General features: G+C 36.7%; 1 protein-coding gene and 1 long non-coding RNA gene across 2 annotated transcripts in view; both read left to right on the forward strand.

The window, feature by feature from the left end:
* nfatc2a (nuclear factor of activated T cells 2a) overlaps positions 1–16,904 on the forward strand; it is a 37,864-nt gene extending 20,960 nt beyond the window's left edge. Inside the window, 4 exon segments of the mRNA XM_051096993.1 lie at positions 4,141–4,196; positions 4,312–4,444; positions 4,549–5,277; positions 14,907–16,904. Of these exon segments, the coding sequence (XP_050952950.1) occupies positions 4,141–4,196; positions 4,312–4,444; positions 4,549–5,277; positions 14,907–14,962 (974 nt within the window). The 3' untranslated portion in view covers positions 14,963–16,904.
* A 1,267-nt stretch (positions 16,905–18,171) lies between these two features.
* LOC127155101 (uncharacterized) overlaps positions 18,172–22,500 on the forward strand; it is a 40,345-nt gene continuing 36,016 nt past the window's right edge. The window contains exon 1 of the long non-coding RNA XR_007825534.1: positions 18,172–18,377. This is a non-coding gene — a long non-coding RNA (uncharacterized LOC127155101). The remainder of the gene's footprint in view (positions 18,378–22,500) is intronic.

The raw sequence follows: 22,500 nt of genomic DNA on the forward strand, positions 1-22,500 counted from the left end.
ACTGTGCTCTTTCATGCATGCTAAACGGCAGATGGATTGTGTGTGTGTGTGTGTGTGTGTGTGTGTGTGTGTATGTGGTGTGTGTGTGTGCTATGACTACTTGCTCTTATTGACGCCGCTTTTTGCCTCAGACAGGTGGCACCCGGCAGTTTTGCTTGCAAATAAAATCCAGTCACAGCTGTGTGATTAGAAAGTGCTCCTTCAACCTTCAAAGTTCCTGTTGCAGCCTTTTTTTTTCAACTTTGTTTTTTTTCACCCATTGTGTTCGCTTTTGCTACACTAATGCTGTTTACATTCTGTTTTATTGATGTACGCAATGTGTCGTCTGCTTTTTGTTTGTTTTGGTAGGATGCAAAGTTCTGTTTATTGATCTTTTAGGTGTAGTCGCCTGGTCGAAGCCAAAGTGTTTAGTCTGTCAGTAAAGAGCTGTGACTCATCAAGTGCTCTTTTTGATGTTGATTTATAAGAGTTAGCCACTCTTTCTCTGTAACGTATTTAAAGTATTTAAACACTTAAAGGTCATGTGTATTTGTTTTCGTGTTAAAATCATACAAAGCCACAGGAAGATGGGTAAATAATCGCATAATGCTAGATCCCCTGTTTATTTTAACATCCCGACGAGCATGACACAGCAACAGTTTGACATTAAAAGGATTAGGTTCTTTTTCTACATTTCTGTTAAATATTAATCTGAAAAACTTTACATAGTTTTGTAACGTTGTAAGAATTTAATTTTATATATTTAGAATATTATATTTTAGTTTTTATTGTATTATTTATTTATTTTTTTATTTTACTGATATTAAAAATTGCATTTAAAATGTATTAATATTTATAATATAATAATAATAATATAATTTATAATAATTATATTTGTTTTTATTTATAAAAAAGTAGTTTTTTTAAATATATAGTTATTTTTTTTACAATGCAAGTGCCGCAGAAATTCGACAATTCACCTTTGCATTAAATAACAAAAATGTCAAACCAAGCACACTTTTTCCAAGCAGAACATTTCATAAAAAGTGTGCAGAATCTGCAAAATGTTAATTATTTTACCAAAATAAGAGGAATCATACAAAATGCATGTTATGTTTTTTATTTAGTACTAAACAAAATAAGATACTTCACATTTACGTTTAGTCCACAAGAGAAAATAATAGTTGAATTTATAAAAATGACCCCGTTCAAAAGTTTACAAAGTCTTGTTACCTGAATGATCCACAGCTGTGTTTTTGTATTTAGTGATAGTTTTTCATGAATCCCTTGTTTGTCCTGAACAGTTAAACTGCCTGTTGTTCTTCAGGATCCACAAATTCTTTAGTTTTTCATCATTTTTGTGTATTTGAACCCTTTCCAGCAATGACTGAATGATTTTAAGATCTTAATCTTTTCACACTGAGGACAACTGATGGATTCATATGCAACTATTACAGAAGGTTCAAATGCTCACTGATGCTTTAGAAGGAAACACGATGCATTAAGTGCCAGGGGGTGAAAACTTTTGAACTGAATAAAGATATGTACATTTTTCTTATTTTGCCAGAATATCATATTTTTTTCATTTAGTACTGCCCTTTGGAAGCTACATAAGATACTTGCATGTTTCCCAGAAGACAAAATAAGTTACATTTGCCCTGATCTTTAAATTCAAAAAGTTTTCACCCCCCGTCTTTTAATGCATTGTGTTTCCAATAATTAACATTTTGCAGATTCTGCAAGGTGTATGAACATTTTTGACCTTAACTGTATAAAACAATATTCAAAATGAAAAATATTCCACCTGCAGATTCTAGTTGCATTGATGTCTCGTTAATTTTTAAGAGTTTCTTCAAAGTCTGAATACTTTTCGGGGCCATTGCCTTTCGCATTTCTATTCTAAAAGTCAAAAAGAAGAGTAGAAATAAGTATTGCTTTTGTTGTGGAGGGTTTCTCATCTTGACAGAGCGTTCTGAACCATTATGACTGTGAAATCCCTCTGAAATGGAAGACAGCTGTCTTTGGCTGGAGTTTTGCTGGCTCTTGCCGATTTCGCTGGGCTTCCACTTTGAAAGCTTTTACGGCTAATTATACGAAAACGTAAAAAACAGACCCATGGGATCTTGAACAAGGAGCTTTGGAACAAACTGCAAACAAACAGAAAGGCCAAGGAAGAAGCACTCATCACCTGTCGCGGGTGAAACGGAGCAGTTTGATCATAAAGCAGTTTTAAGACGTTGTCCTGGCAGCGCAAGTGGAATCCCCCTTGCTAGTGCTGACTCATTTGAGCCGCACGTCTCTCATTTGCAGCCCAACGAGGGGTTTCCCACATGCTGCTGTGATACGGAGCAAAATCGTTCCTGGTTTTGTGACTAATTCGGTAGGAATGCTATTTTCTGTTCTGGTTTAAAGATATTTTTTTTGGCAGATGTTTATTTTTTATTGCTATGGTTTTTGGATTTGTGCATGAATTCAAACGTGGAAGATAGACAGCAATGTGCGCTGTTATGTAATTCCTGTTTGAAAAACATCTTCGGGATGCACAAGATCTTTCAGCCATAAATAGAGGTGATGAGATCTTTGATTGACCTTTGACTGCAAACTTTGCCCGTCTAAACATGTAGTGTGTTTCGACTATCATAAGGTCAGCAGTGATGCTTGAGAAAGTGTGTGTACAAATGAGTAGATATCTTACTTTTGATGGCGAACTCTAAGCATGTAGTGTGTATTGACTTTGTTAGATCTGTGTGTAAATTCGAACGCGGAAGACTAAATGCAATGTGGGCTGTTATGTAATTACTCTTTTAAAAGATCCTCAGGATTAGGGATACAGTACACTGTGCAGACCATTTGGTCTTACATAAAGCTGATGAGAGGTTTGTGTTTTTTCATACTGAGAACTCTGTCAGATTTTGCCAATCTAAGCATATGTCTTGAGGTCAGCATTTATGTCTCAGGAAGTGGGTGTGGGGGTAAAACCGTGGGTAGAAATGGGTAGAAATCTAACTGATTTGTGCCACATGCAATCTCTATGGTATGGGAAACAGTCTGTAGGCGACGAATTATGTAAGAACCCTGTGATCTATGGATATGACAGATGAACCCACAACTATCACCCACTTTACCTGTCAAAACAGAGTTGAGTCATTAAAAACAAGGGGAAGGACCAGTGTGTGCCAATGAGAAAGGTCAAAATATTGTAATCATAAAGCTGGTTGGCCAAATCTGTATTTCCCCAAACAACTAAGGGGTGAACTTACAGTCAAAGCATGTGTGATGCAAGACAGTTTGTCTCACAAATGAGATCCTAGTCACATTTTCTTGGTTAAATAAACATTATTTACACTATCAGAACTATCTACATAATCTACATTAACAATGTAATCAGTATTCTGTTTGTTAAAGGCAAGTATGAATCTTATCAAGTTATTTTACATTTATTTAAAAAAAAAAAGCAGCAACAATTTAAAATAATATATATATTTTTTGTAAACATGTTCAGCTATTATTTTTAATAGAAAAATAGAAAATAGAAAAAACTCTATTTTTGAATTTTTCAGATCATCAAAGCTTGGAAAATATTGGTCATAGACAGAGATTTGCTTTAAATTACACAAAACCAATTACTCATTAAAAACTCCAACAGATGAGTTCTCAGGCAATTTCAAGTCTTATTTTGTCATCACAAAGTGATTATATCTAAGTGTGTGAATTGTTCACTTACTTTTTTTTATTAGTCTTCCCATTAACACCATTATATTGTTCATTGAGACTGATTCGTAAACGTGGGAGGCAGGATTTATCGCATGAACCAATCAGCTGAGCCTAACCAGTCATATCCAATCATAACGTGATTGAGGCATTGCTTCCTCTAATGTGACTTTCCCCCATTCACTCTCAATTACCCCCCAGAAAAGTCATGGCAAGCTTTAGGGGGTCTGTTAAAAGTCAATGGGCTCAGGGGAGGCAAGAAAGACACGGGATGCTGCTATAATGTTTCTTTAGAGACATGGGTGATTTATACACCTTTTTTTTTCATTCAATATTTTGAGGCACTGCCTCCCTTGCCTCCTCAGAGGAAACACCCCAGATAGATAGATGGATAGATAGGCAGCCTAATTTTATTTTTTTTAACAAATTGTTTTGTTTGTCTGTTTCCAGAAGGACAGCAAATGTGGGAATTGGAAGCCACAGTTGACAAAGACAAAAGTCAGGCGGTAAGTCCAGCGCCTACTTTACATGAATAATTCTACTTTCTGAAGGTCTATATTTGGTGCTCTTCTTTTATACTGTTTATAGATGCAGCAAATAAAACAATTCTCTCATTCACAGAGCATGCTGTTTATTGAAGTGCCTCCATATAGAGACCCATCCATTTGCCATCCCGCCAAAGTCAACTTCTATGTAATAAATGGGAAACGGAAGCGCAGTCAACCGCAGCATTTCACCTACACGCCTCTACCAGGTGTGCTGAGTATTTTTGCCCTGTATCTATAAGGATTTTAAGACGTTTAAGATGCTTATCTGTGCATGAGCTATCGTAGTTATTCTCTCAATTTACTTCCTTAGTTCCCTCTATTAAGACGGAGCCAGTGGATGAATATGAACCTGGTCGGATGGGTTATTCCATGTCGCAGATGCTCGGGGTGTCTCCCCAGCAGTACTATAACCCTCGTGGGGTCATCACCCCAGACAGTGGCCTAGTGCCTGGTCTCGTCCCGTGTCAGCAGACCCGCCTGGGCGTCTCCCCTCCAGACCACCGATTTCAGCAGCAGAGCCCAGCCATTATGTATTCCCGTCCTGGAAAGAGTTTGTCAAGCAGTCCTATCTACTCTCAGACAGGGCCTGCTATGATCCCAGACTCCCATAGATCGGTTCTGGTCCACACGGGTTCCCCAGCCCAGTCCTCTCACCTGGCTGGCCAACATCCTTCCAACCAGCATTCCTCAATCATCCAGTTCTCTCCCACCAACCACCACATGCTCAGAGGAGGAGATCCTCCCGCACCACCACCGCCAGAACATCAACACATCATTTATTGTGAGGGCTACGATCAGCACGGTCCTCAAGCCACAGGGGCAAACCGTTCGCCGGCACCAGCCCAGGCACCTCAACACCCTCAGAATTACCCCACAGTCATCCAACAACAGCCCTTCCTTCAGAGAGTGGCCAAAGACAGGTCACCTCCTGTCCAAGTAGAGCCCCAGAGATGTTCCTCAGCGGAAGAGCAGAGAACCAGCGCTCCTGGACGAGTCACAGTCAAGCAGGAGAACTTGGACCAGGCCTACCTTGATGATGGTGAGTAGCTACATGTTGAACAGTTGCTCTTCTGGAAAGCAATCGTAAATATGTAAAAGCAAGGATACTGGTTGGGAAGCTTTAGAAACTGCTTCTTACTTAGTCAATTTGAAGATTTATTTTTGCAGTTTTTATGCCTTTATTTACATAGGACAGTGTAGGTAAGACAGGAAGCAAAGTGGGAGAGAGAGAAGGGGGTGGGATCGGGAAAGGTCCACAAGCTGGGGTTCGAACTCGGGATGCCCACAGCGCAACAGCGCTATATGTTGGCGCTAACCACAAGGCTATTGGCGCTGACACGTAGTCTGTCAATGCTTATGCTTGAAGTAACACATTCTTTCAAATATGTGGTCATAGGAATGCCATTCTTTGACAGACAGCATGCTAATGCACCTTTAGAAATGTCCCTGAGTGCATTTTGTCTGCTTTCAGACAATAGCAGGAAGAGTGCTTGTCAAGTCCATCTCTTGTTGTCTTAACATTTCGTTTTTCTCACACATATGACCCAAGGACAGTACGAGACGGTGTGTATTATATAAAGTGGAATGAATGAAAGATCTATTTTGTGCCCTTGGCTTTGGAGTATACACTTTCCATTACTCAGGAAGAGTGAAATAGGAATGAATTAGATGGATACGGCTACACATTTCCTTACACACACCCTATGTTTTGTTTCTCAATTTTGTCCAAAAAATCATAGGCAAGATATAATGACTTTAAAATGGCCAAACCACGATGTGGCAGAATACTGGCTCGGGAAGGCGTAAGATTCCAGTGTCACTCCTGTAAGGCAATTTGGGAATTCAGAGTTTTCTCTTGTGATTCATTATGACTTATTCAGGGGGTTCCTTACGCTCTGTATCTGACAAGGAAATGGGTGCTTTTTTGACCTTGCAAATAAAAAAAGAAAAAGAAAACTGCACAGCTCCAAAACTTCTTGGACATGTTGACAGTGCTATGATTCGCAAAACAAGTGCCATGGCAACCCATTGTCAAACAGTGGAATGGGCTGCCTGGGAGAGCTGGGGAAAGCCTCTTTGTTTGTTATGCTTGGCCAGGGCTTCCTTTTGGCCATGCGCCCCCCAATACTGTGGGGGGAATCTGCGAGAGGTTTTTTTTTTTTTCCACAGGTTGCACTCTTGCCAATCTGGAGGACAGAACTCGTATTCGCAGCTGCTGCACTTATCCAGAAAAGCAGCCTGATCTGAACAAGATAGTGATGGGTGGGAGTCCGCAGGAAATGGAAAGGGCCATGTTGGATGGAAAAACTGAAGCGGACAGGACCGGGAGCCAAAGATGGAATTTCTTCTGCATACTCTTAATAGGGTTTCCCTGAGTAAACAGCAACGCTGCAACTGTAGACACGTTGATAGAAAGTTACTATGAGATTCCCGGGACCTTTGATGTTTTCGTAACCAGATGCTGGTCTAATGAATCCTTGTAGACCCCCTCAAGAATTTCTGGTAGCCCCATTAGAATTTAATACCACTGTAGTAAACTATAAAGGTGCCAGTGAATTCTCTCATTAAGGCCCCTTAAAGCAAGACAGAAACTGCTGAGAATTGTAAACACCTTTGGGAATAACAGTGGCCACACAGAACTCACTGCTCTTGCAACAATTTTGGAGTGGTAAAGGTATGAAAATGCAAGACTGGTAACTAAGAAGTTACCACAAGTTACCACTCCAACCCAAAATAATTAAAAAAGTATTGTGTATTGTAGTGGCACAAATATTCACAGAGGTTACTGATTCTCACAAGGTGTGAGGCAGCTGTTTTTGTCATTGTACTCATGAGCAAAGCCGTAACCTCAAATTGCAAAAGTGGGTTTGACCCTGCAACATTCAGCATAGTGTTTGTATTGAAGTTTTTTGGCCTAATTATAAACCAGTCTAAACTAGTTGTTTAAGCTAGCCTGGTGGCTCCCTTGACGAGGTGATGCCGATAGTACAGACAAAGTCTGGGTCACTGAGAGCAGGAAGGACGACGACCACAAAAAGTCCCTGTTGCTTCTGCTTGCAGAGGTGTCAAGGTGTAGCGATCCACCCACTATCATCTCATCGTTTGATGTCTGCCAAGACCTTCACACACAACCGGTTGTAATATGACTCATGCAGATACATCTATCTCACTCAGAATTTCGATGGTGGCTTTTAAAGGGGGTATCAGGGTTTATGTGGTCTGCTTTCTGTATAGAAACTGTACCTTCATCTATTTCATTATGAACACGCATGTTTTGCATTTCTCAATAGCAAGAAAAGGAAGCTAAGTACATCTTTTGTGTGAATTCTAGAGTTTTCATAACCAACGACTTCTTTACGAGCTTAACCGGCAAGACTTGTTCGACTGGCTCTGCCAGTGAAGTTTTAGTTATAGTGGTCAACCAACTTGACCAACTAGGCTGGTACCAACCTAGAATGCATGCCAGTCCAAACTGGTCTTTTTTGGCAAGTTAATTCTAGTTTTCCTTTACTGTTGATTTTAGCTCATCTCCACATGGCTCCTTGACATAAACAGCCAAGCTGGCCTAGAGTTTTCAGGGTACAACGTTGGCCAATCTTCCAGTGCTCAACTGGCTCAGCTTAGGCTTCCCAGGCTGGAACTGAAGCCTGAGGCTACAGAGTTGAAGTTCTTCCAGCTGGAGAGAGCAGCAGGAATAATTTAGATAGAGCACGTAAGCCGTGCACATTAGTTTCAGATCACTTGCATCCAGTTTTGGACCGTGTGTGCGCCAAACCATTGGATTTTTGGCTGTGAAAACAGTGTCCTGATAAGATGTAGCTTTGTTCTTTGAAAGTGGGGTTCGAAATAAGCAGCATCTGTACATGGCACCGAAGGCAGAGTTGAAAGCGAAGGAGATCTCAGTAGTTTGACTTTTGGTTTTGCTCTTTCTAAATTGGTCTGTTTTAGAGGGCAAACAGTCAGACCTGCGGTGTAGACTCTTCCTGTCCTTTACGCTTACTCTGTGGCTTTATTATTTGTTTAGTGCTACTCAGTAGCCACCACACACACACACTAACTGGTAGATCATGTGCTGTATGTCTGTTCACTGTCGTTACACCTTTTACAACACAAATCACATTTCGTGCTCTGCTATAAACCTTAGTCAGGGTTGGCGCCCTCTTTTGGCACCAGTTTTTTGTTCCCAGAAAGACAATTTTTCAGTCTTGCATTATCTAAATAAATGACATATGTGACCCTGTACCACAAAACCAGTCATTTTTTGTAGCAATAGCCAACAATACATTGTATGAGTCAAATTATCAATTTTTTTTTTCATGCCTAAAATCATTAGGGTATTAAGTAAAGATCATGTTCCATGAAGATATTTTGTAAATTTCCTACCATAAATATATCAAAACTTAAGTTTTGATTAGTAATGTGCATTGCCACAAACTTCATTTAGACAACTTTAAAGACAAATTGTTTCAATATTTAGTTTTTTTTTGCACCATAAGATGCCATATTTTCCAATAGTTGTATGTCAGCAGCCAAATAATGTCCTATCCTAACAAACCATACATCAATGGAAAGCTTATAATGATTTAAAAAAACTGACCCTTATGACTGGTTTTGTGGTCCAGGGTCACATATAGGTACTCAATATGGTGTCTACTATAACTAGGGTCCATACACATACAGTAGTCAGCATTTGAAGTGGATCAAAAAAGTTCACCAAAGATGTTCTAGGACAAGAACAGGTATTGTTTTGCTTTTAGGGACACATTTGATGAAAGGTTTTGATCCACTTCAAATGTTGACTATTGTCTACTTAAAGCCAATACAGGACATCCTGTCATTTCATGTTGTCAAATATTTTTTTTCTGTCTTGGTGGGGACTTGCTATTACTTCTGTTGCTTTAATAATAAACAAATAATTATGATTCCCTAAACCTAACCCTTACCCAAACGTGTGCATTTTTACTTTTTCATTAAGCCGTTTTCATCATAGGGACTTTTGTCTAGTGGATTACAGGTTTTACTATACTTTTTGAGACATTTGGTCACCACAGTGTTGGCAAAACTTGATCCACATGCACATGCAGTACCTTAGACTTCATTTGTTTTTATATAAAGTTAATAATGATGACTACAGCCTAACCCTATACCTAAAAGCAAACTTTTCACATCTTGCGTCCCCATATAGCTGAATATATGCGTGCACACACACACACACACACAGTGGATACTGAGTCATCTACTATGCTCTGTCTTGCCCTCCAACATTGGTTTGTAAACAAGCTTTCTGATTGGCCAAGGTCTCTCCAGCCAGACACTCACCTATTATACCGCCCAGTCTGTACACTTCCTTTACAGCTCTAAAACCACCAGTGTGTGCCAACCCTTCATTACTTTCCCTATAAGCCCTCTGTCCTGTACATTGCATGGTCGTCTGTGTATGGACAAGAGGAATACTTCATTTAGAAGATGTGCGTTGTTACGTTTCTAAGTGATGTGATTTTTTTGATTGTTTTGGGGACTTCTCCCGGGTCATTACGAAACCATTTAGCAACCACCCTAACGACCATGCAGCAACGTCTTAAAAGCCACATCAGCAAGTTTTGCTCAGGGAAGCACCACTTGTATTTTCTTCAGAAGAAAATCTAGTTTCTTACTGCTGTTACTTGTCAAAAAAAGTCCAGCTTCCTTCCTGTTGAGAGTTTCTTTTAAGCTGTTATATAGTAGGATCTGCAGTCTGCGATAGCTTTTTTTTTCACTCGCTGATAAAGCACCTCAGCGTCCTGCTACTACCACTTTATTCCCCTCTCGTCTGTTCTTCATTACTCTCTGAGGGAAAAACGGATGTCATCCACGTAGGACTCCCTCACTTAGGGTTGTACGATTAAATCCGCAAGGCTTTCTTGATTGCGTTGTTATGGATTCTACTGAAAAGAGAAACTGTTTTAATTCGAGCCTAATCACAGCAATTACAAATTTCCTGAATAATGCATTTTGGTATTAAATATTTGGTTGTTTATTAAAAAAATATGTATTTATTTGTCTATTTTAAAGGGCTTTTTAGTGAGTCAAGATGATTCATAAAACTTTATTGTATCTGAGCTGGTCTAAACATTTCATGCAGTATTTAAGTTGTTTATTTTCAGTTTGAACTTTTATAACTGTTGCATTGTGATTGTTACACAATCAAAGCTTCAAATAGGGAAATCGTCTGAACGCTGAGTTCCTTCTCCTCTAACGCAAGCTTTGTCAAAATCTTTGTGTTTCGTCTAATTCTTAGACATACAGTTTCCAAAACCTGTGCACTTTTTACTGTTTGACATTGCACTTCAAATTCAGAGCACCATAGCTTGTTGGTTACATGTTTGCTATTATGTAATATTGCATTATGCGTTGCTAATAATAGAACACAACTTCTTTATTTGGTTTCATTATTAATAGAATGAAAATTCTGTCATTATTACTCACCCTCATGTCATTCCAAACCTGTAAGACCTTCGTTCATCTTCGGAACACAAATCAAGATATTTTTGATTAAATCCGAGAGCTTTCTGACCCTGCATAGACAGTAATGCAACTGACATGTTCAAGATCCAAGGATAGTAAGGACATTGTTAAAATAGTCGATGTGATATCAGTGGTTCAATCGTAATGTTATGAAGCTACAATAATACTTTTTGTGCGCAAGGAAAACAAAAATAAAAATAGTCGACAAGAAGAAGCTTGGTTGACCAAAATATTATTAGTTGCTTAGTCACCAAAAAAAAAAATAATGCCACAGGAAGTAGCAAAGTCACACAGTCCGTGATGGACAGATCGTTAACGGCGGGTGTATGCAGTAATATAGTACATTGGGCAGGACATCTAAATGCTCACCTAACATTTATTGACCTCAGACATGATATTCATTTGAAAGATGTGTGTAGTAGCAAATTTGACTGCTCAATCTAATGTTAACCTAGTAAAATGTGCGCTATTCAAGCGTCTGTGCGGAGTGTGGAAGCTGAACAGTAGCACGCTCACTGCATGACAGATGGTGGCGGTGATGCGGTCACTTGTTCTTAAAATACTCACTTTTGGTCATACAGATAAACATAATACATCTTTAGAATCTGTAAAGACTACAATTATTTGTGTGTGCTCAGAATAACAACGAAATGTTGTGCTTTTGTAAAATAATGAAAGCAGGATGCGCTTTCTGTCGTCTCGGCCTCTGTGAACTTGAAGGAGTCACTTCGAAACTGTGTATGAAAAATATCTATAGACAGATCTATAGAAAAACACTGGTAACAAGTGGAGGTAAATGGGAAAAAACCATGGAATAAGGGAGAAAAAAATATTTTTATGCCTTTTGATGTCAAAATCGGAATGCAAATAATTTTTATAGAAAACTGTACTCAAAGATGCCATTTGAAGCTAAACGCAGAGATTTAAAGGGATGAAAACTACTATGATTACTCCACTTTTAAAGCATAAATTTGATTTAAACAATAGGTCTACATAATATTCACACATGCTGTTCATAGGGGACGTATTGTATTAGCCCTACAGTTACAGCATGAAATATTATTTAAATTTATTACTATTAACATTTTTACACAACATTTTTATTTCATCTCACAATTCAGACTTTTTTCTCACAAATGCAAGTTTATATCTCCTAATTCAGGCTTTATAATTCGATATGACAAAACTGAGTTTGTTAAATCTAAGGGGGAAAAAAAGCCAAAAGTGTGGAATATAAACTCTGAGCCGAGGGGAAAAGAGAATGACGAGTTGTTTTTCCTCTAGAGTTGTGAGATATAATCTCAGAATTGTGAAAATAAAGTCAGAATTTTGAAATATAAAATTAAATTTACCTTTTTTATTCTTTTATTCCATCGCTTGATAGACTGCCACTTGAACCGCCCACAAAAAAAACGTCATCCCTGCTTCGGATCTGTAAGACTATCCCACTATCTAGCGTCAATTTCGTTGAATAACAGTGCTTATCGCTGGGTGACAAGCTCTTGTAATATGCGAATATCAATATAATCTGTACTCTTTTTAAATCTAAATATTTTGTACGGTATCCATGTAATTCTCTAGCCGTAAAGGCTATCTCTCCCGGGTTTTCTGCAACCATGCTGCGCGCACATCCCGAATGTTTACAAACAGATAATTGGTCTATAGAGCGTGTAATGTCTGCTTTTAAATGAACCAATTCAAATAGAAAACAAACAGAAACATGCATACAGGTGCATCACTACTGCAGAGATGACGAGTCTGTGTTGTTATATCTGCCGATACACTGTTGCAAGTTTTTTTTTGTGTGCGCTTGAGCCCTTATTAAGCTATGTAGGCAATTAAATGTTCATTATTATGATTTATATGGTTTACTAATAAATGTGCGCCTAATAGTTGACTAATGCTTAAAAAGAACGACTACTAGTTGACCAAAAAAATCTTTAGTTGAGGATACCTTTCTGGGCCTTGAACATGGTAGTACCATTACTGTCTGTGCAGGGTCAGAAAGCTCTCGGATTTCATCAGAAATATCTTAAATTGTGTTCCGACGATGAACCAAAGGTCTCACTGGTTTGGAAAGTCATGAGGGTGAGTAATTAATGAGAGAATTTTCATAAACTATACCCTCTATGAGGGTAAACTATCCCTTTAATTGTGTGCTAAATATTCAGAATAGTCAGAAACGTATGGCTCAAGAGAATCTATATGCTACACCTGTTACATCCATCATAATGAAAAGCATGGCACTGTATATTGTGGTAATGATGACTTCAGCTCTGGGTTTCAAGCCTGAAGTGTCTTGTCCTGATAGTATACAGCACTGAGGATGTGGCCAGTCAGGTTAAACCACATTATCTTCATGCTGTAGAGTTTTTAAACCTAACTCTGCATGACGAAGTGCATTTCGGCAGCTGAATGAGTAAAAGGTTAACGGTGGATATATAACAAATGGAATCTTTTGTCCTAAACCAACTTATTTGGACATGCTACTATATTAATGCTGTGGTGTACCATGCATTTATAATACCAACTTGTTCTTGGTCTACCTCGTGATTGTACTATCAATTAGTGAGCTTGTCATCATTTTGCTCCATGCTTTAGAGGTGTTTTCCCACATTTATTTGATTTGATCTTACCTGTGACCTTTGTTCATGTCTGAGTTGTGGCTAGACTTGAGTTGGTGTGTGGTGCTGTTGTGATTTTGTTAACAGCCCCACGCGCCCTGCTGCTATTCTTAGAATGAAGAGGCAGTAAAAGTTTCCATTAATGCCCCCCCTGTAAAAAAAAAAAGAGTAACAGCAGGAAGTAATGGCCAATGCAAGGGCTTCACTCAACATGTTGTGTCGGATGATTCCCTTCCATCTAGTGCCCGTTCAGTGTCACTGCAGCTTAATATATGAAAGTGATTTTTATTCATGTACAATAGTTCATTTTTTGTAATATATATAGAGAGGGAGAACTAGGTAGTAACTGTTACATGTAATCTGGATTTACGTTTTAAGTTGCATTTTAAAATGCTCTTAATCAGACTACAGTTACTTTTTTATTGATTACATGATATATAATATATGTGTATAAAGTACTTATAAATAATTATGTATATATGCTAATTAAAAATTGCATATTAAATGTGGATATATACATTTAATATACTTAAATTAGCATATATGCTAAAATTAAATATACATATAAAATCTATATCATTTTAAATATCTATGTTATAGACTATTAATTAAATATTAAACTACCAGTCAAAAGATTTTTATGTTTTAAAATAAATATTTTTAGAATTCAAAAATCACTGTTTTCTATTTAAATATATATAAAATGTAATTCATTCCTGTGATCAAAGCTAAATTTTCAGCATCATTACTCCAGTCTTCAGTGTCTAAAAACAGTTGAGTACATTTTTTCAGGATTCTTTGATGAATAGAAAGCATTTATCTGAAATAAAAATATTTTGTAATATTATACACTTAGAGGTTGGAGGTTTTTTTTTTTTTTTTGGAAAAGAAATGATAGAAATGTAATACTTTTATTTAGCAAGGGTGCTCAAAAGTGATGATAAAGACACTTATAATGTTACAAAAGATTTCTATTTCAGATAAATGCTGTTCTTCTGAAATTTATATTCACCAAAGAAACAAAAAAATTCTACTCAGCTGTTTCCAACAACATAATAATAATAATAAATGTTTTTTGAACAACAAATCAGAATATTAGAATGATTTTTGAAGGATCATGTGACTGGAGTAATGATGCTAAAAATTCAGCTTTGAAATCACAGGAATCAATTACATTTTAAAATATATTCAAATAAAAAACAGCTATTTTAAATGGTAAAAATATTTCAAAATTGTATTGTTTTTGTTGTACTTTGGATCAAATAAATGCAGGCTTGGTGAGCAGAGGAGGCTTCTTTACAAAAAACATGAAAAAAATCATTGTAGTGTATATGTCAATTATCTATGTACTTAATTAAAATATATATTTTATTATATTTTATTATTATAACATAAATAAATAATAAATAACATTGTTGAATTTTTTTAACCCCATTGTGCGGTTGTCCATTATGCAACTCTGGCACATTATGCAACATTATGAACAAATGTTCTGTCCTTGCATTTCTAAACACGTTCTTCTTTTCTGTCATTTCTGTAGTGAATGAGATCATACGGAAGGATCTGACAGGAGTGCCTGGCAGGAGTCAGACATAGAGGAAAACCCTGATCGGGAAGCACGCAGGACCCCTGGAGTGTCCGCAATGCCCCCGTGTACCACCATTCCCCCGCTTTCAGCGCCACACGTGACAACAGCAACAGCAGCAGCAGCAGCGATACCTCGGCCCGGGCAAGTGTCACCCCTGACAAAAACTGGATCACGGACCACATTTAAGCAAACATCCATCTCAGTCAACTCCAGGAACAGCAGTGTGTTGATGTGCACACGGTATTGAATTTCCCTGCTATTATTTGACTTTTGAAACTCGTCCAATGTTGATCTCATATGTCAAAGTTGTCAGAGCCTTGAGCCTTCGTAAACAGTTTGGATTGGACAGGTGGAGTTAAAATCAGTTTTTTTCCTTTTTGTGGCTTTTTTATTCCATAGCCTTTTGACTCACATAAATGAACTTACTCAGATTAGTTTATTTTGAGCAATAACCTCATCTTCTGTGAGACTAAACCATTGCTGTCTGCCATATTCTCCAAAACAAGAAGTTTGCACATACTTCTGAATGGAAAGTGAATACATCACACACCGCTGATAGATTTGTGTAGGAATTAGTTATTTTTGTATTAGATGAACCACATCAATCCAAATTTTCAGAATGAAAAAGCCTTAATATTTGAAATGACTATAAGCAAATGCACTGTTCATGAAGGGAATTCTTACAAACAGCGTATGCACTTCTTGTCAGCAAATTATATTTTATTTAAAGTTTCTCAGCAAAATGAGATTTGTTTGTAATCATGTAGATGTTGAATACAGCTAAAGAAAACCAATGAAGTGATATTTTCTTCTTTTTAGATGTAAATAACTGCTTTAACATCTGTGCCTTTTCCAAGTGCTGTAAGTCTACCAAAATGTAGAGCAAGAAACCAAAAATGAATGGAAATGTCAGAGCCCATAATGTCCTGCACTACATTTAGGTTCTGAAACGTCTTTGTGCCGTACTAAAACTGTATGGTTATCATTGTTTATTTGTGTACTTGTGATCTTACAAATGCATTTGTTCTACTTATGAATATACAACACTTGTCCCATGTTAAAATTTAGGTTAGATGTATTGCAGATCTCTCTCACGTAACTGCTTTGCTTTTAGGATATGCATTTAGATTTTGTGTGCAAATGTAAAACGTTCAAAACATGGAAATTAGTTTTTGTATTTATACTTGTAGTAGATACTGCCTGCATGTCTCCATAACACATTGTCACATTAATTGTGTCTCAAACTGACAAAAAGTGCATTTATTGAAGCAACAAACTAATTTTAGACAGAAGTGTCTTTCTGAAAATAGTTTTGAAAGCAATCCTGCCCACTTAAAAAAAATATATATTTTTCTATGTCTTTACCATTTTGGCTGAATAATTAAGAGGTATAAATTAATAATTCATTTTTAAGTATTATCTAAAAAATTTTTTTGGAACGCGTTGTAAAAAGAGTGACGCTAATGTTTTCATGGAGCTGTTTTTTCAGTGTACAGTGGGCATAACAAAACACCTATATTTAGAATGTAAACCTTTACTTTTTACTGTAAATAGATTGCCTTAAAAGTGTATAGACTGTTTCTATAAGTTTTATTTTTTAGAATCCGATAGTCGAAATAGGAAGAGAATATTTATATGAACTGAATCAGTTGTTCTCTTGCCATTTAATATCTTATAATAACCAAGGCTCTGGGAATATATGAACTGCCAAAGCTTTTGCTGCATAAAGACAAATTGCATTTAATTTTTTTTATATATATATATTAATGTAAGACTGTCAATGCCAAAAGAGAGACCAATTCTATTTTTATTTCATTTTAGCTTTTCATGATCATATTCATGTTTTGGTTTAAGCATGTCTAACCAAATGTTTAGACGTGTTCATGTTGTTTGTCAAATAAAGCCTACTAGCTGAGAACATGAGCAATAAAACTGAAAGCTTTAAAGAGATTTTCTTTGCTTGTGTGATTCTTTATATTTCCTTCATCTTAAAGAATCTTCTTTCCTCATGTCTTTGTATATTAAAATCTATCTAAAAACATGCAATCAAATTATTCAGAATTTCCTTAGCCTACACTTAAAAGGAGAAGTCCACTTCCAGAACAACAATTTACAAATAATTTACTCACTCCCTTGTCATCCAAGATGTTCATGTCGTAAAGAAATCATGGTTTTTGAGGAAAACATTTCAGGATTTTTCTTCATATAATGGACTTCAATTGTGTCCCCAATTTTGAACTTCCAAAATGTAGTTTAAATGCAGCTTCAAAAGGCTCTAAACGATCTCAGCCGAGGAAGAAGGGTCTTATCTAGCGAAACGATCTGTAATTTTTTCGAAAAATAAAAATTTGTATACTTTTTAAGCACAAAATCTCGTGTAGCACAGGCTCTGGGATGCGCGTTCTTGAATGATTCGTTAATTTTGAACGGATCTTTAATGTGACTCGGGAAGAACGAGTCGTCTCGGGGAGTGATTCGTTCAGTCGCGCGTGTGCAACATCCTATTAGGTTCTGTACTGGAATTAGTTTACCTGTTTCCAGTCTTCGGGTTTTTCGAGTCATTCGTTCATCTTATGGGGCTGTCACGTGATGAATTAATGACTCAAACCCGAAAACTTGTCAGATAAGTTGAGCTAATCATAGACTAAAGTCCCAGGTAAACAATGAATTAATCTTTTCAGTTTCTTATAGCATTATAGTTTTGTCTTTTTTGTAGTGTGATCAACGTTTGTGTAAGCAGTAGATTATATTTTGCTAAAATGAAAGAAATTAACGAAACGACTCAAAAAAGATTCGTTCATTTTGCTGAACGAGACTCAAAGGTCCAAGTCGCTAAAATGATCCGAACATCCCATCACTAGAAATAGGCGTGTCTTGTGGTCAATGAATGAATCTTTTTGTTGAACGGATAAAGAATCGAATCGCTGAATCAAAATCCACCTCTAACCGCCAGCTGTGAAATACAAATACCAAATACAACGGCAGCAAAACGATAAATGCACATATAAATTAATTTATTATTTTTTAATTAAAGAGTGAAGAGTAAACAATTATTCTTCTGTGCGGTCCGAACGTTCAAAAATAGAATCAGCGCGATGTTCGATTCGGCGAGTGAGTCGGTTCCTCTCAATGAATCGGTTAAACGGGAGAACGGTCTGAATCAGTAAATGGATTCACGATTCCATAATCACGACACTCTGATTGAATCGCTCGGACAGTTCACTCGCGCGCTGAATCGTTTGGCGCGGTTTTGAAACAACTACTTATATCACAATGTAAAACGGTTAAAAGAAACTTCAGAAACGAGAGAACAAAGTGCGTGCTGAACGAAGTGGATATTTACCCAAACCATTGAAAATAAAGCTGGAAATGTGACGAAGAAGGTTTATTTCAACAAGATCAACGACTCGTAGGAGGCTTGAGGTAACAATTCCAGACCATTTCCAAAACAAACAGCATGAAAAATCAGCAAGTTAGCACCTACCAAAGGTAGTCTAAAATGTACCATGGTAGTACTATTCTGGTATATTGCTTTTGTAAGCAATGAAACGATGATATTATAATGTTTTATGTTTATGAAGGTTAATTTAGCGCATAACAACGCCCTAAACCCAACTTTAAACACCTTAGCATGGTAGCAGCAATAACTATCATGGCGTCAAGTAGCACAGGTAAAAATAAAAAATTAAATATAGTCGTGCAAATGTTTTAGGTATATTTCAAAAGATGTATACACTACCAGTCAAAAGTTTTTGAATAGTAAGATTTGTAATGTTTTTTAAAGAAGTCTCTTCTGCTCACCAAGTCTGAATTTATTTGATCCAAAGTACAGCAAAAACAGTAAAATTTTACTTTTGCTATTTAAAATAACTGTTTTCTATTTGAATATTTTAAAATGTAATTTGTTCCTGTGATTTCAAAGCTGAATTTTTAGCATCATTACTCCTGAGTATAATTTTTTAGGTTTCTTTGATGAATAGAAAGTTTAGAGGAACAGCATTTATCTGAAATAGAAATCTTTTGTAACAGTAGAATGATTTCTGATGGATCATGTGACACTGAAGACTGGAGTAATGATGCTAAAAATTGAGCTTTGATCACAGGAATAAATTACATTTTAATATATATTTAAATAGAAAACAGTGATTTTAAATAGTAAAAATATTTTCCTGTTTTGTTGTACTTTGATTCAAATAAATGCAGGCTTGGTAATATTGGTGAACAAAAGATTGTATTTTCTTGCTCCTTAAATACATTTTAAAATATGTTTTGGTACATGGAGTTTGAAACTACATATATTTTAAATTTCAGAAATACATTTTATTATGCTTCACCTATTTAGCATATATTTTTGGCCATAATGTACCATGGTAGTACTGTTCTGGTATATTGCTTTTGTAAGCAATGAAAAGATAATATTAGTAATGTTTATGAAGGTTAATTTAGCGCATAACAACACCCTAAACCCAACTTTAAACACCTTAGCAACATAGCAGCAACAACTATCACGGCGTCAAGTAGCACAGGTGAACTACGTGAATAGTTAGTTTTATTTTACTTTGTCTTGCATTATTAGCATTTAAAAAAAAAAGAAAAAAAACATCTGATCACATTGTCACCCATATTTTAGATACGTAAAAATGAAATATAGCCGTGCAAGTGTTTTAGGTATATTTCAAAAGATCTATACACTGCCAGTCAAAAGTTTTTGAATAGTAAGATTTGTAATGTTTTTTAAAGAAGTCTCTTCTGCTCACCAAGTCTGAATTTATTTGATCCAAAGTACAGCATTTTTTTTTTATTTCTTTTACTATTTAAAATAACTGTTTTCTATTTGAATATTTTAAAATGTAATTTATTCCTGTGATTTCAAAGCTGAATTTTTAGCATCATTACTCCTGAGTAGAATTTTTTTCAGGTTTCTTTGATGAATAGAAAGTTTAGAGGAACAGCATTTATCAGAAATAGAAATCTTTTATAACATTATAGATGTCTTTATTATCACCTTTGGTCAATTTAAAGCACCCTTACTAAATAAAAGTATTAATTTATATAATTCTATTAGAAAATATACAGGGGTTGGACAATGAAACTGAAACACTGGCCAATATAGTGTTGGAGGTTTCATGGCTATATTTATGCAGCCTGGTGGCCAGTCTTTACTGATCGCACATTCCACCAATAAGAGCAGAGTGTGAAGGTTGACTTTGTGCACCCAATAGCTCAAACATTGTACCCTGAAGGTGGTGCCGTGTATTAGGATGATAATGCACCAATACACACAGCAAGACTGGTGACAAGAGTGATTTGATGAACATGAAAGTAAAGTTAAAACATCTCCCATGGCCTGCACAGTCACCAGATCTGAATATTATTGAGCCACTTTGGGGTGTTTTGGAGGAGCGAGTCAGGAAATGTTTTCATACACCAACATCACATAGTGACCTGGCCACTGTTCTGCGAAAGGAATGGCTCAAAATCCTTCTGGCTACTGTGCAGGACTTGTATTTGTCATTCCCAAGATGAAATAATGCTGTATTGGCTGCAAAAGGAGGCCAAACACCATACTAATTGTGGTCTAAACCCAGGTGTTTCAGTTTCACTGTCCAACCCCTGTACATATATTGACGTCAAGCTTTTGAATGGTATAGTGTATAATGTTAGAATTCCTGATAAATGCTGATCTTTGGATCTTTCTATTCATTAAAGAAAAAATGTACTCAACTGTTTTAAATATTAATAATAATACATGTTTCTTGAACAGCAAATCAGCATATTAGAATGATTTCTGAAGGATCATGTGACACTGAAGACTGGAGTAATGATGCTGAATAATTTAGCTTTGATCACAGGAATAAATTACATTTTAATATATATTTAAATAGAAAACAGTTTTAAATAGTAAAAATATTTTACTGTTTTGTTGTACTTTGATTCAAATAAATGCAGGCTTGGTAAGATTAGTGAGCAAAAGATTGTATTTTCTTGCTCCTTAAATACATTTTTAAATATATTTTGGCATATGGAGTTTGAAACTACATATATTTTAAATTTCAGAAATACATTTTATTATGCATCACCTATTTAGCATATATTTTTGGCCAGAAAAATGAAAAGCAGTGTGAGACTTGCAGATGTTCAGAAATCAATCAGTGCAAGTTTTGTGTACCGTGTTTATGGTGCTATTGACAATCCTGGTACAAGCTCCTTTATGAAACACCTGTTCTCTTTATGCCTCCCAATTGCGGCGAATCAAATCAGTTAATCATTGACAGTCTCAGTTTGCTCCAAACGCCGCTGCTTCGATACAACAGATGCTCGCTTGATATTGCGATCATTAAATCCGAGCAGAAATGCACAGAACTTTGCGCCTTTGATGGCGTCGGCCCATATGGCCCTTTGTGACTTCACAGCTCTTCGCCTCTCAGACAAATAAGCATCTTGTAGCGTTTCCTCGGTCGCTAGGCGACAGCCTGTTTGGGCCCTAACTGGGGCGGACGGCGTGAATGAACCCAGTGTTCAGGAAGTGGCTCGGTATGACATCACTAGCTTTGAGCAAAATAAATAAATAAAGCAGCACGTGGGGCGCGACACAACGCAGACACATTTCCCCCCATTTATGTGCGCTATTGCAGATATGCAGTGAGTCATGTGCCCTTTATCTCGGATTAGATAATCAAATCAGATCTCATGCACAAGGGCCAGAGAACAAATAACATGCGTGTTTTCACTGGATGGGAATTTCATTCAACATTGTGTCACTGAGGAGTCTTTTCAAACCCGTTTTCCTTGAGTAAGATTGTGTCAAACTGGAAAAGCGCCTGGCGAGTGACTTAACCCAAGCGTTTGATCTACAGAACAGCGTGCAGTTTGGTAGTAGTGACTTCATAGCGCAATAATAGCCGATGAAGGTCGATTTTAATAAGGTCCTTGTATAATGAAACATTGATGGACATTGAGAGCTAATTACTGTGACCTCAGACTCAGAAACGCAACACAGGCATTGTGCATGATTGATCCGGCTGCATATTTCACGGTAATCTTGCTTTCAGACGGGTTTGGGTTCGTGGAAAAGGCCACCGGCTTGCCTGCGTGGCAGCGATCGCTGCAGAGCTTGTGTAAAGAAGGCCCTGTTCAAACAGAAATAACATGTCACACCCCTGACGAACAGTAAATACTTGTTTTGATCGAATAATGCTGCATTTGTACAGTAGCCGGGACGACTGCATCATAGAGCGGGAGACGTTAGTCACCTTCCCGAGGTTCAAATGTACCACTTTATTACCTCATCAAAAAGTTAAAAGGTTTAATAACTCAATCAAACTGAGTGACACTCATTAACGCTGCTTTACTGTTACTAAGAGCAAGTAAACAACATGCTACTGAAATCTGTAGGGCTTTTATCCAGGTAAAAGTTGCTTTATATAAACAGTACCATTCAAGTCTGTAAGGTTTTCTTTTTAAGAAATTAATACTTTTATTCAGAAAAGATGCATTACCTTTTTTTTTTACATTGTTAACAAAATATTTTTATTTTAAATAAATG

This window comes from Labeo rohita, chromosome 23 (assembly GCF_022985175.1).
Source record: "Labeo rohita strain BAU-BD-2019 chromosome 23, IGBB_LRoh.1.0, whole genome shotgun sequence".
In the NCBI taxonomy this organism is placed as follows: domain Eukaryota; kingdom Metazoa; phylum Chordata; class Actinopteri; order Cypriniformes; family Cyprinidae; genus Labeo; species Labeo rohita.